The sequence below is a fragment of the Calcarisporiella thermophila genome (assembly GCF_041956535.1).
Source record: "Calcarisporiella thermophila strain CBS 279.70 unplaced genomic scaffold VTP21scaffold_18, whole genome shotgun sequence".
Taxonomy (NCBI): domain Eukaryota; kingdom Fungi; phylum Calcarisporiellomycota; class Calcarisporiellomycetes; order Calcarisporiellales; family Calcarisporiellaceae; genus Calcarisporiella; species Calcarisporiella thermophila.
Window position 1 is genome coordinate 14,229 of NW_027192208.1, and position 14,726 is coordinate 28,954.

At 37.6% G+C, this 14,726-nt stretch overlaps 5 protein-coding genes across 5 annotated transcripts; 3 read left to right on the top strand and 2 right to left on the bottom strand.

The window, feature by feature from the left end:
- Window positions 1–201: 201 nt before the first annotated feature.
- On the top strand, window positions 202–1,076 carry VTP21DRAFT_3520 (uncharacterized protein; the record flags this gene model as incomplete). Its single annotated transcript, XM_069393832.1, has 5 exons — window positions 202–347; window positions 400–507; window positions 572–668; window positions 730–813; window positions 885–1,076. 5 exons carry the CDS (start codon window positions 202–204, stop codon window positions 1,074–1,076), a joined length of 627 nt encoding a protein of 208 aa, XP_069248958.1.
- A 746-nt stretch (window positions 1,077–1,822) lies between these two features.
- On the bottom strand, window positions 1,823–3,261 carry VTP21DRAFT_3521 (uncharacterized protein; the record flags this gene model as incomplete). The annotated part of the gene is made up of 4 exons (XM_069393833.1): window positions 1,823–2,008; window positions 2,091–2,222; window positions 2,295–2,845; window positions 2,979–3,261. 4 exons carry the CDS (start codon window positions 3,259–3,261, stop codon window positions 1,823–1,825), a joined length of 1,152 nt encoding a protein of 383 aa, XP_069248959.1.
- Window positions 3,262–4,373: 1,112 nt separating this feature from the next.
- Window positions 4,374–5,483, top strand: VTP21DRAFT_3522 (uncharacterized protein; the record flags this gene model as incomplete). The annotated part of the gene is made up of 1 exon (XM_069393834.1): window positions 4,374–5,483. The coding sequence occupies one exon, from the start codon at window positions 4,374–4,376 to the stop codon at window positions 5,481–5,483; it is 1,110 nt and encodes a 369-aa protein (XP_069248960.1).
- A 652-nt stretch (window positions 5,484–6,135) lies between these two features.
- On the bottom strand, window positions 6,136–8,594 carry VTP21DRAFT_3523 (uncharacterized protein; the record flags this gene model as incomplete). Its single annotated transcript, XM_069393835.1, has 14 exons — window positions 6,136–6,178; window positions 6,243–6,372; window positions 6,478–6,573; window positions 6,661–6,752; window positions 6,829–6,982; window positions 7,045–7,101; window positions 7,172–7,361; window positions 7,438–7,457; window positions 7,529–7,594; window positions 7,673–7,867; window positions 7,935–8,126; window positions 8,206–8,238; window positions 8,308–8,415; window positions 8,564–8,594. 14 exons carry the CDS (start codon window positions 8,592–8,594, stop codon window positions 6,136–6,138), a joined length of 1,407 nt encoding a protein of 468 aa, XP_069248961.1.
- A 3,994-nt stretch (window positions 8,595–12,588) lies between these two features.
- VTP21DRAFT_3524 (uncharacterized protein) lies at window positions 12,589–13,905 on the top strand (the record flags this gene model as incomplete). Its single annotated transcript, XM_069393836.1, has 3 exons — window positions 12,589–12,731; window positions 13,412–13,489; window positions 13,593–13,905. 3 exons carry the CDS (start codon window positions 12,589–12,591, stop codon window positions 13,903–13,905), a joined length of 534 nt encoding a protein of 177 aa, XP_069248962.1.
- Window positions 13,906–14,726: the final 821 nt, after the last annotated feature.

Genomic DNA, 14,726 nt, shown 5'->3' on the forward strand with positions numbered 1-14,726 from the left:
ATTAGCCCTCAAAGATTTTGCTATAATTCTGGATTATAGCAAAATCCAGATTTGATTGGACCAATCTAAATAGATTGGTCCAATCAAATCCCATAATTCTTATTTCTATATTTCTGATTCTGTCTGATTTTTTGTGGAAACTCCCAGATAACCTCAGTATTTTCATTCTAATTTTCTCTCTCTTACTGAAAATCTTTTGATATGCTTCGATATACAGATTGTAAAACCATCATGAGTGAATGTGAAGAAGCAGCTCGAGTATATTATGAGTGCATGACTACTGATAAATATGGACAAACGTATCTCGATCCTGCTAAATGCGAGGCCCATAATTTTGATCCAATAAGGTAAGTAGGTTGATGATGTGATCCATGATACAGATAACGTATCCTATTACAGGGTCTGTAAAGAGCAATATCTGAGACACAGACTAATATCTAAGTATTGCGATGATATTGGCAATATGTATGATTGGCCTGAATCAGATAAATTGATAGTATCACTCATGTGAGTAGGCGATGTATCATATACAATTGTTATAAGGAAAACAGAAGTCATTTTGTCTCTTTAGACCGGATAAATATAAGAAATACCAAACCAGGCGCTCTTCAGGAGCCTCCTATATTCCGAAGCAAGCTCATAAGCGTGTTGAAAAGCGATCGGAAAACGTAAGGAATTCAAGATTTTTGAAGCTAATGACTGCCTACTCTCTGCTACAATTCTCTGCAGAAGCTTATTTCCTCGGTTTCCAAAGCAACTCAACGGATCCTTCCAAAAAAAGTCCAAAAGCGTACTGAAAAGCAGTCAAAAAGTGTAAATAATGCATATTTAACGCCGAGTTTCGGTGTCATGACTTCTTAAGCACCATTTTACTACTCTTGCAGGAGCCCATTTCAATGCTTTGTAAGGCTGCCCAACTCGTCGGACGTGATGTTAAGATCGGTGATACCTATGCTAAAGTGGTTACTCACAAAATGACAGAGCATTCTGTCATGTTAGAGGTGAAGGAAGACGTAGAGGAGGATGTGTGGGATCAATATGATATTGAGTATAATACAGATATGGAACCGCTTTGAGCTTTTTTAAGCAAGTGCAGAAAATACTCAATACTCAATACTCAATGCTTATTAACATTAGGCAAAAGTAGGAAAATAAATACATCAATCCATTCTATCGCATGCAAAGAGCATATATAAATCAGCCCGAAAATTGTTCATTTATTTCAATCAATGGAAACTTTGTTATAGTAAATAATTCTCAAGTATTACAAAGAGGTAGTTTCAGTTGGCAAAAGTATGGAAGGTTCATGCTAAAAGCAAGTATTATTGGGGGGTAAATGGGATCCGATTCCACTTCAGTGAATTTGTAGAGCAACTTCTATCTAATCTACACTGTATGTCGCATGTGCAATATATTGTATATGCAATTTCCATAGACCAACCAGCCCCAAAGTTATCTAATTAGAGCGACCATCGCTTATTTGTCCAAACATAAAATATGTGTGTTCTTAGCGAGGAATTAGCCTTGGGAATTGGCACAAGAATCGGCATAATGTTAACTCGCAAAATTGACTGATATTCAAGTATTACTACTACTCCCTGTAAGAAAATTTATTTAGGCTCTGTGTAGTGTGTTTATCCTTAACTCTTCAAAACTTAGAACAAATATCTGGAAGCATGTTTCTATATATTTTTCGTATTGAGTACATCAAGAGCTACTGTATCTACTAATTATTTTAGTTAGAAATAATTCAACAACCTCAAGCCAGTATCCTAAATACGTAATATCTCGTCTATACATTTATCTACTTACAGCTAACACATTAGCTCCTAGGCTGACCTCGTGAAGCCCAGCTTTTTCTTGCTTCCTCTGACAATGACCATAAAGGATCATAGTATTCATGAACGGTTTCTCCTTTAACACCAGGAGCCACATAGCGAGATACACCATTGACTCGGTCATAACTCATATAAGTAGATGCAATCCGTTTACCTCCTCCTCCTGGCAGCTAAATTTAATAAAATTATCACGAATATTCGTGCTAACCATTAATAAAAACGTAAGTTCCATCTCTACAGAGTACCACTTACATCAATGACAAAATTTGGAGTGTAAAACCCAGAAGTTGTTCCGCGTATATTATGCTCTAGATTAAGTATTGTAGATAATGGTGTGCGTAGGTCTTCCACACCACGAACCATGTCTCCTTGGTAAACATAATACTGTAATAGTGGGTTTAGTTCAATTGGTAACATTACATTTTAGTGCTCGCAACTAATCGACGTTTAACTTACTGGTTGAATGTTCATATTTCCGAGTTGTTTAATTAATGTTTTCATCGTTTCAACATCATCATTAATACCCTTGAGTAGCACAGTCTGATTTCTTACTGTTACTGCATTTTCGAATAATACCTGCGCTGCCATTTTCGTCACCCATGTAATTTCATTAGGGTGGTTAAAGTGGGTATGAAGCGCTACATGCTTTCCCATTTTGCGTCCAGTGTTCACTACTTCAATTAATGCGGAGGTCCATGAATGATCAGTCAGCATCCTAGAGGGGCTTACAGCCATCCCTTTGGATGCAAAACGTAACCGCCGAATGTGTGGTATTGATAAGAGTTGGTGTCCTATTTCTGTAATGTGTTCTGGGTTAAGATAATACGAGTCGCCGCCAGAAACAACAATATCAATAAGCTGTGGTGTATTTCGAATGTATTCGAAAACTTTAGCCCATCGTCGACGGGCGGGAGCAAATGATTTTTTTGATGAGATAAGTTCAGTCGTACCCCCGACTGAGTAAGATCTCGTGCAGAAACGGCAATATACTGGACAAACACTCGTCGCTATATATAGAGAGAGCAGTAATTCAGATATATCAATGCATAAATCAAAAATATAAAAATATTGTAAGCATTCAATCCGATTCACCATAATGCTCAAAAATGAACTATAACATAAGGAAAATATAGAACTTACCCAAGAATAAAGCTTTATCAGGGTAACGGTGTACTAAACCAGGCACTGGCGAGTCGCGTTGTTCATGTAAACTGTCCAAGGACAGCATCGGGTGATCTGGCATTATTGTTGATTTAAGAGGCAAAAATTGTCGCCTCACCGGATCTTTGATAGGGTTTGCCCAATCAATTACTGAGAGAATATGAGGCGTCAAACGGACAGACATTGGAGCAAGATTCATGCCGGCCATAACATCATCTACAAAATCTTCTCGAGTCTGTAGGTGCTCAAATCCATTTTCCATGTTTTCAAACGTAGGAGGTAAAACAGCTTTAAGAAATTTCTCAAGTTTTTCTTTTCCTTGAACAGTTTCCGATAGCTATGATAGATTGAGATTAATTATAATTAAAATTAAAATTAAGATCTAGATTGATTTTCCTGTTAGATGAAAGGTTAGCGGCAGAAATGCATTTATATACCTGCCACCGGTAATCAAGAAATTGTCCAGCAGATAAATTAGCCCAAAAAGGTATTTTTTTCCAGTATTCATCTTTTGCTTTGATCGATTCGTTCTGTGCTGGTAGTGATGAATTTGTGACAATCGATATATCAATAGGAATTGGAGGAATCGATTCTATTTCTTTTTGCGCCGTCAGAGTGTGTTGTTCTTGAAATCTCTGAAGAAAAATAGCCCAGCGATGTAGAAGTTTAGTTGAACAACTCTTTACAGACTGAAATGGGCGTCGAGTGGAAAAATATTGCGAAGATTGAACGCAGGCTGTTAAGTTGATTTGTGAAAAGTTTCGAGTAGCCCGGAATAATAAACATTGTTTACTAGTTTGGATACTTTGATTTAGGGATTTAAGGAATATCATTATGGTGCAATAGTATGAATATCGAGGGAAAGTGTCTCTAGATATTTATAAGACGAACAAAGAAAAGCTATTTGCAGAAACTCTAACGATTTTTTCCCAGAGAGATTCGATTTTAATTTATGGTACTCATCGTTAAGGTTAGATTTTCTTAATAATGGAAATTATACTAAATTATTGGAACGCCTGCGGAAAAATCACGTTATAGGGAACCAAATATTAAAGTTGAGGGAATTAGAATATCAGCTTCTCTAAACAAACTGCCTGCACCAGCCTATGAAATACTTTCTAAGCAGAGAGATACGCCAAAGGTATAATATTGAGACCAATCTGATGGATCAATCACATATGATGCAATATATAGTAGATTTATAAGGTAAAATTAACAAGCTTGTTGTGAACATACCCACACAATCTTGTACACTATCTCAAAACTCAAATATATTATATAACAATACCAAGCATCAATTTCAACATTTTCTTATTAAACAAGCCATATTTTCTCAATCTTTTTTTATTTGCCAGTGATATTAAGACCACAATTATGGAGGATATTGTTAACGCGTGGACGGAATGGGGAAAACTGGAAGAAGTTGTCGTCGGAAGGGCTGAAAACTCTTGCTTCATACAAGAAGAGCCTAATTTCAGGGGTTTTATAAATAATAAGCTCGTGGATATGACTATTCCATGGCCCGAAGGACGAAAAAAAGCTAGCATTATAGATAATGCGATTAGGCAGTTGAATTTTTTCGTAGAAACTCTAGAGGGCGAGGGTATACGTGTTCATCGGCCTGCTCCTGTTGATCACTATAAACCAGCCAGGACGCCGTCTTGGTCTACATACACCCAATATGGTACTACATGTCCCCGCGACTGCATGATAACAGTGGGAAATTGTGTTTTGGAAGCAACCATGTCCAAGCGAACTCGATATTTCGAACATCTTCCTTATCGTCATATTACCAGAGATTTGTGGAAGCGTGACAAAAATATGCAGTGGAAGGCAGCACCTAAACCTAGCATGGATGACGATTGTTTTAGGCCAGAATTCTGGGAGGAGCCCAAGCCCAATAGTAAAAGAATCTATTCTTTGACCGAAAAAGAGCCCATTTTTGAAGCAGCTGACATGATCAAATGTGGGATGCACTTTTTCATCCTAGAGGGCCTGTCGACAAACCAGGCGGGCATTGAATGGCTCCGTAGAGAATTTCCGAATATAATCTTCAACGAATGTAGATTTCACAATGAATTGTACCCGAATCACATTGATGCATCGCTTATTCCGCTTAGACCTCCATGTGATGGTGAAGGTGGCTTAGTACTCATGAACTCTGAAAGACCTCTGATGGAATCATATACTGATATTTGGACAAGAAATGGATGGAAAATAATCAATGCCCCTGAGCCTGCAGATATTCCAGTCCCTATTTTCTCTCAATGTAGTAAGTGGCTGTCAATGAATATTCTCTCCTTGAGCGAAAACTGCGTTGTGATCGAGGAGAACGAGAAGAGTCTCTATAATCTATTGGACTCGTACGGATTTGACGTTATCACTGTTCCTTTCAGAGACGTGTATGAGTTCGGCGGTAGTCTTCACTGTACTACATGGGACATTAGGCGAAATGATTCGTGTATCGACTATTTTCCTAACTAGATTTTCTCCGGTTTACAAAAAAACTTTTTAAAAGCAAGTTTTGTAATCACTTAGTAATTTGAATAAAAAAAATTTTTAAGACGTTATTTAATACCACCGGATTCTATTTATATGTAATCATTACTATTTATATCTATATTTTATCTACTGGCAAATTTATCTACAAGTACTAACAAAATCCAAGTAAACAATATATCCAAAGCCGGCTTTGCGTGTTATGTATATGGTGTATAATGTATAATAGATTTACACCATATACATAATAATAATAGATTGCTGGTAAGTCCATTACTCTCTACTCTTTTCTAACATTTTGTTAACCAACGACATCTGAAGAATGAATTAATGTAGAAAATCTCAAAGTTGATCATAAATAGAATACCAAAAAATCAAGAATTAAAGTGATGCAAAATGCATGCGATCATTTGATATGAGTATTGCATATATATTCCGGCTACTTAGGTAAAAATTATAGCGAATCAAAGAATCTATTTAATAAATCATTTTTGCATTTTGACAACAAGCGATATTCAGGGTTCGATTCAGTTTCGGTTAAACCGTTGAATTGGAATGATATGATTGATACAGTCTATTTAAACAACGGGAAGCTTGAATTATTATGAAGTTGAGAAGTTTACGTGATGAGCAATTTTTAAAATCGGCTGATGTCTCGTCCAAAAATCCAAGTTAAAAACCTGAAAAGGCAAATCTAGTTATAAGCAGCTCTAATTATTGAATGAATAAATTAGAGTGACTTACCAGTACATTGGAATTAATGTCTTGTTTTTCCAGGATACGCTCATAGTAAAGTAAGCCGATCTCCAGAATAGCCATGCTAACAAACCGGATTGTTTAGCCGTGCTGGTTCCATCGCCCAATTCAACAATAGCTAGAAACATATTAATAAACAGTAAGGATACATGAGATAAAATGGGCAGATTATTAAATAATGTAGCTAAGGTTTATCAGCCATTAAAAAAGTAAATGATCTTACCACGCCAGCCTCCGATATAAGCTTGACTTCCCATGTGTTTGTAACTGAACGGCTGCACGAGTTCGCCATTGCCATCCTTAGCAATTTTATTCAGTGCTGTTAGATATATCCAATATTGAATGTTAGCAAGATATTGTTATAGATATTATATAAAATTGCTATAGGCTAAAAGATGCAAATTACCTTTACGAAGATATATGCCTTTTTGATTGGCTACCTGGGCGGTTGCAGGGAGATCATAATTTTTTATAGTGGCACAATCGCCAATTGCATAGCTATGTGTAAAGAATGAAAGAATGGTCAATATCAAATTCAATAATAAGAGCTAAGCTTTATCAATGCAATACAAACATATTTTCAATTGGTTTTTGACTAGCTACATCTATCACACGCAGCTTATCATCAGTCAGCAGACGCTGTCCGTTCCCTTTTGCCAAAGTCTCAAGGGTCTTTATTAGAGGGTTTTCTGTAAGTCCGGTGGCCCAAACGAGCATTCCATATGGCTCTATAGGGTTATTAGTATTAATTTTAAGCTTGGTAGAAAGCACTGCCTAAAAATCAAAGTACCTTTGCCCTGGCCCTTGATGATGAGATTATCTTTATTCACCTCTTGAATCATCGCTCCTGTTAGGTCATTAGACTACTTGTTAAAAAACAGCTTCTCAGCGACCATTAAGCAACAATTCAATATTACCTGTTCTAATTTCAATGCCACGGCGGATGAACTTCTTGGTCGCATAATCGCTAAGTGATGAATCAAAGGACGAAAGAATTTTTGGCGCAATATCATAAACCGTTACTCGAACTTTATCCATAAGATTGGGGTAAAGATATGCCAAATCGTCTTTGATAAAATCGGTTAATTCTGCAGAGAATTCAACACCCTAAAATCATACAATGTACCAGAAAAAAGGGTTAGATAAAGACATAAAAGAGATCTGCTATACAATAATCCGTTACCGTTGGACCACCCCCCACAACTTGTGGTTATTTTTATTAGCAAGAAGTTAGCTTAGCTGTTAGGTCAAAGTTATACTATAAGCAATATTACCAGCAAAATGAAGTAGAGATTGTTGCCTCTCATTGCTAATGCCTGGTTGAGATGCCATTTCAAAACCTGCAATATCAACATATAAAGAATGAGATCATATATCGATTTCATACCATCAGGTTATAAATAGCATTGCAAACGTACACTCTATAACTCTTGCGCGAATTTTTTGAGCATCTTTAATTTCTTTCAAAAATAATCCGTGTTCCATTACGCCAGGAATGTTGAAAGTATTTGATTTTGCCCCTACAGCGATCACTAATTTATCATAGGACAGCCGAAACTCCTCATTTTTATCCGAAAGGTTGCTTTTGCAAACTAGTTCTCGCTTATCCATGTCTATAAAAGAGAGGTGGCGAAATCAGCAAATAGAGATTATAGTTGGTCGGCGGAAAGTAATGCTCACCGATCTTTTCACAGAAAGCTTCATAAACAGCAGCATGTTTGGCGTGACTTTTTACTGGTTCGACTATGGAACGAAATTCAAGTGTTCCCACTGAGGTACTTGCCAACAATGGCGTGAACACGAAATAATTTCGAGGCGAAATGATGGTAACATCGTATAGGTTCTTATTTATTCCCTTGATAAGTTTAAAACCTAATGGAGAATTTAATCGAGAGTTAATCCAGAAGTTTATCATAGCAATTACACAGATTGAATTTATTTCATATCATACCTGCCCAACCTGACCCAAGGATAACGAGGCGCTCTTGTATCAAAATGCACCAAAAAAAATGGGTGTTAATATTTTAAATAATCCATTCAAACTAAGAAGTACCTTTTTTATTTTTGGTGGGATTTTGTAAGGTTGAGGATATCGATGACACGGCCCGATCTATTGAGAAATTCCGCGCTTTAGGAAAAGAATTCCTCAGAATAAACGAAACTAAATAATGCGTGATTATACGTTAGCAGATTCAAATTAGAACTAACAATACAACGTTCAAATTAATAATATTGTCCGTGTACAAAATAAAATCGCAAAATAATTAAGAAACGGTGAATTTTGCATTTAAAACTAGAAATTATATTACCCTTAGGAGTTCGAAAATACACAAAATTCATATCTTTATACTTCGCACGGATTCAATGAAAATCGCCCAAACACTCCCATATATATAAAATGTGACTGCCTAAACGATTCCTAAATTCGCCGTTCATGTAGTCATATCTCGGAAATAGGTTAACTTCCGATTATGACCACTGATCGATATTCGTGATGTACGAGGTAAATAGTATCAGATAAACTTTGAAGTCTGACAGCTTAGAAAGAGAACCAATTGAACCATCCCCGCTATTCAATCCTTCCTATTTCATGTACAGACTATAATTATTTATCATCATTCTGTATAATAGAGTTCTCCTTTGTTAGTAATCTAAACAAAATATAAAATCATCACAAGTGGGTGCAAGAGCAAGGATCATAATGTTATTGCAAACATTTTGGATATTAGTCAAATGTCGAGCCACAATAGTTCTTTTTCATTCTTAAATAGCTGTTCCTCTTTTTTAAATTATCCGCGGAATATATTATTATCCACCTGCTTTCTTTTGATATATGCTCAATGATACGAAATATTAGAGCATACCGTAATTGAATTAGCGACAATCTTCTTTGATATTTATTATTTATCTTCAATTTCACTCGAGACAATTGAATCATTATAATGAGGTGTAAGATCTTCATTGTATGCCAAATCGTTCATTTTATATCTACTCATATCAAAAACCAGAGCATTCAAAGCAACAAATTGAATAATATAAACAATACTCTTTTTCAATTATGTAAATAATAGGCTTTTATCATGCGTTTTCATATCTTCAATACAATTCGTGGTCTTGTTTAGTTTTCCAAGTCTGGTCGGATTCTCTTCGTCAAACTCTAAAGTAACTTTGTGAAGTAAAATACCTCAAAAATTGCATGAGGTATTATTATTTTAGCGATTCCAAAATGCAAAACCTTCTGTCATTATAAGAGCAATTTGTATCACCATTCTCCAACATACTAGAGAATACCCATTGCTGACACTGCTTTCGAGAAATATTCATTTATCTCAGAAATACCACGGTTTCAACCTTTATTCTCTCTCTCTTCTGACTCATTCTAACAATAGGATAAGATTTAGAATTAATTAAGTACCAATAGATCACCTTTTAGTATACTCAATTTAATAATAACCTAATTCTGGCCTAGCATCGTGTTCATACAATCATCTAGATCGAATAACTTCCAACCGATATTCATGTTTATCTCACAAATTGTGTTGTTGCATTATCGCTGGGTTACCTGCTCCTCAAACATCCCATTACTTAACCCTATAGACGCTAACCTAAGGCCAATCAAGCGCCTTAGTCCATTTTGGCTTGGTACCACCACTCGACAAGTTTTGTTTGGGCTTGAGGTTTATTTTCAACATAGTAGAAGAATTTGCATATGTGATTTATTGATTTCTTGATGAGCTAGTAGGATTATTCTCTCCATCCTGTTGTATTTTTGATACAGTATCTCTGCTGGTGCTATCACGAGCAGCAATATTGCGTACGGATAACCCTCTTTGAGAAGGACAGATTTACGGGCGTGTTGAATAGGTGCGGTGAGAAATACAACATTATGATGAATATGAGCGAGGTTGACAGAATACTTCAAAAGGCTTCTAAATCATAAATGTGCTTTTTTGCTAGTTCTTTAACGTACAAAAATACAAAAGCATCCCACCAAAACGTTTTAAAATATCTTTCCCCTCGAGAAGCTACAAACATAATACCCCTTGACGGGTATGGTATAGCAACTGGTATTGTAAGTTTTTACAAAATATACAACCTATTTTTGTAATGGTAAACTTTCAAGTGATAGGGCCCATTTTATTAGGTATGAGGGATGTCACGAAGCTTTGCACGTTACATCGAAAAAGGTTTAGATTCTGCTTAAACTAAATGTTGTCTTGCACATGCTGAATTGAACACATATCAATATTAGTGTACTATGAGACCAAGTCTAGCTTGAGCCTAGGTTACATGACGATTATACCAAGGTTGAAGATAATCAACTGTTTTCTTGCGGTTAGTCATTTTCAAAAAAAAATAAAATCAATAACTATAAAATAAAAAAGGTCATACGTCACTTTACATTAATAATAGGTTAGATCAGCTTTGTGCTAATTAATAGTTACACTCGGGCAAAAATAAAATTCCCCTCCATATTGTTTCTTTATTGGAGGAAGGAGTGAAAATGGCATCGAAATTTTATCTTGTCACTTTTTATAAAAGCCGTCATTTAATAATACTTTGAGTTTATAAGCCACCATTTGCGATTTAAGTTTAATCCTTTCATAAATACTTTTGATTGGTTTAAACTTATTGACTCATATTTCAAATTATATTCAATTCTGAATGTTGTATGAGGCGAAGTTGAAAAGCAATGACCAAATTTATCCTAAACTCTTGCAAAAACCGAGCGATTCCTCGGTGGGATTAAGCTTATTCGATTACACCAACTAATTATAATATTTGTGATTCATATTCTAACGGTCTTACACTATATTTTAAACATACAAACCATCTAAATATATAAAGGCCTGTTTTTCCTTTGAAATTTACTACCAAGAGATTATCCAATTTTCCCAAATACCCAGAATGAAGTTTACTTACGTGTATTTGTTGATATTGGGGTTGATAAGCACTTGCTACGCATGGTCATTTGACGCTTATTCGGTGGTTAATTATGGTGGGAAGAAATGTCACCTAGGCAGCAAGGCTGGCGCACTAGGATGCTACAACCTATGTAAAAGTGATAATATGGTCGGGTCGTTCAAGTTTAAAGCACCCAAAGCTTGTATTGTCAGGATTTACAGAGGAACTGACTGTAAAGGTGAGAAGCTAGGAGAATCGAACGGATCTTGGAACAAACCTGTGACGTCATATGATGGAGGCCACATGAAAAGCATCAGCATCAACGGTTTTGTAGGTTCAGATTGTTCAGATTATTAAACTTGTATGAATGAATATAGCCTATTATTAAATACATATAATAATTCTTAAAACTTACGAATTCTTCTTTGTCGTCAACCCTGACTGTTTTTGAGTTCTAATATTTCAGATAAATTATCCGAGTTTCGACAAGCACTTAACGAGTCAGAACAGCCATTTTCCCAAGATTTAGGGGCGAGCATCCCACAAGGGGGGAGAACACAGCACTTAGCCAATGAATGGAAAATGAATAGGCAGGGACTGGAGTACGATCGCACCGGAAGGAGACTTAGTTTTGAGGCGCTGCCATTCGAACCAGCACCAGTACTCAGAAATTTCTCAAAATTAGTGGAAGATGCATTAGAAGGAAACATTGAATACATTGGAAATTATACCTCGATGGCACCTGTCTGTTGCACCCATCAGACCAAAAAGCAGGAGGACGTGTAACCCTTCTAGTGGAACGTCAAGGGGTACTTCAGGTTCCTAATCAACAAGTTAAGACTCAAACTGTCAATAATGGAAACACCGAACGATACTGCTTAGGCGGAAGTGATAAGTCAAAGGGTTGTGAGAACAGACACATTCGAATACGAATAGACAACGCCACAGCAGTGGCCTACATTCAAAATCAACGAAGCATGTAAAATCGTTCTCACTTCAACATTGCAACCACGATCTTGGAGATATGTATCGAACACAGCATCCATAAGGCCACAGAACACCTCCCAGGAAGTCAAAACGACAAGGTAGACACAGGAAACTAGAGAAAATCCCCGTATTCCGACTGACAGCGTGGAACTCATATCAATAAGAATCGGAGAGAGATGACAATAGGTTTTTACGCACCATGCGTCAACACGAAACTCCACCGGCTCCTATAGATTAGAAACAGGCCCGGAGACAGATGCATTAACGCAGAAATGGCCGACGAGAGGTGCTCAGGCAAATCCACTATGAACAATACTCTCAAAATTACTCTGAGAAAATTTGGCAATACGAATGGGAGAAAGGGTAGTCATTGTGCAAAACTAACTGGTCCGCTTTGATTGGAAAGCACGTGCTTTAGAACTTAACACTCCAACCACCAATAATGCTCAATACGCAACCCCTAGGATCAACGACAGCACTCGCGAGACGCCCGGTAATCACTGGAGGTTTTAAGGATGTTCTCGAAACACAGATTGTTGAGAAATTTGTCAACCTCATCACAAAGGCCGAAAGGAAAATCACTAGGTAGCATTGCATATTGGCATGTAAGTAGCGTATTACTTGGTGCAGGGAGAACGGTAGAGATCCGCGCAACAATAATTTGGCTGCAGCCAAAGAATGTCTAGCAGAGTTGTGCAGAAGATTCGGCCATGCACTCCTTCGGGTCTACAAGGCAGCAATCTCTTGCATTCGGCAACTACTGCATCTTGAAAAAACTCCCATGGCGAACTAACCAATGAACTAGAAAGTCATCAATGGAGCCGGAGAAAACGTGCGCAACCATTTCGGAATGTATGAAGGTCTAGGTTTAGATAGGGAGACTTGAAAAACTTTGTGTTAAGCTTAATGGCTGGAGAGTCGCCTTTACCTCGACTTGACCAAAAAAAAAAAATACAGCTCTGTTGTCTGCTCTAACAGCCATCCGTGGACCGAGATTGGATTTGGCGAAAAATAAAAGAAACATATCCGACTACGGACGATGACGGGAGAGCCGGATTTAGATCCAACTACGGCAACACACCTCCATATAAAACAAACCATAATATGACAGGTTCGCGGCCACTTTCATAACAGCAGAGAGCCCACCTGCACCATAGTGGCATGATAGAGAGCAAACAGATTTGCCGAATCAAACATCTTGCCAACAGCCCACTCAACCGGATGCATCTCTGCCTCTCATGCATTACTTCAATGCTTTTTCTTAGGCACAATCTTGGGAGGCAGCAAACTGAGCCTTATCAGCGACCTGCGAACGATTCTAACATCGAGCAGGGATGGTCAACGTTCTATTGGATATACTCTTGCGGCGAAATTGCATCCGGCGAATGAGGGTTGGGCATGATGCCTATGCGGCATGATTTTGGCCGAATCCGTGAAGACTATTAGCAAGAGCCCGAGGGAAATAGGCCCAGATGCCTATCCGTTACGCCCATACGATCGGACTCGGGAGGCTAGTAACGGGACAGCCACCCGATTGATAGGGTTACTTGCCGTTGACATTCCCGCCCTTTGTATCGAATCAGTTTCAAGAACCTTAACTTTGTTTTATCTCGAAGAGCGTGGCGTGACGGGTGGCCTGCAGACTGCCTTTGAAGCCCGGTATGCGGCTTTCTTGTTCCCATGGAATCCTGGCGGGTGCATTGAGGTAGATGCTCAAGCATCGGCCATTTGGCAAGGCGATGTCCTCGCTTTTGCCTGAGCCGGGTTATGGACGAGAGGAGGAATAAGCAATAATATTAACAAGCGGTGCCGGTACTCAAAGCAGGCATCATGGAGAAATGCGAGTTTTTCAAATCAAAACCCTGGTACCCTGGTACTTCTTCATTTAGGATCATGAGTCCCTGGAAAGGACGCAGGAGAGCGCTTGTTCAACCTTTCTCCTCTATGTCCAGCAAATAGTTTTGAAGTATCTAAGTTTTGGAAGTCAATGTCATTATGTAGCTACGATTTCCCTCTCGAATGCTTATCTTGGATAAGGGCCCCATTACATAAAGCCTAACCTGTACATTTACACCAATTTTTTCTCTAATCAATTCACGTAATTTATCCGCGGCAATGTATTTTCCTGTATTCGCTTGATATATATATCATTTGATTTTGAATTCAGTTTAGGCAGTATTAACACCGCGAGCACTATGCTCGAGGTCGAATTTACTGCAGCTTAAATCGGCATTTTTTTTTATTTTTTTCAATTTTTCAATAAAATTTTCTAGATGCACTCCTCTGGCGTGCGCTACCACTCCCAGCGGGAGTCAGCGTTAGCTAATAGCAGAGACCTATAATGTAGCAAGACTAACCTGATCCAATGTTGGAATTTTCAATCAGAGTATATTCATCACCAGTTCAAAAAAGAAAGACAAATAGCTCAACTATTTAAGAATAACAAGATATCGTAAACAGGTAATATAGTTTATACGCAAACAAGTAAAAATCAGGCTTAAATTAAAATACTGACAATTTCAGAATAGACTGCGGACTTTGTCAGCAGTCCACGCTTCAGGATGATGAGGCCGATTTATC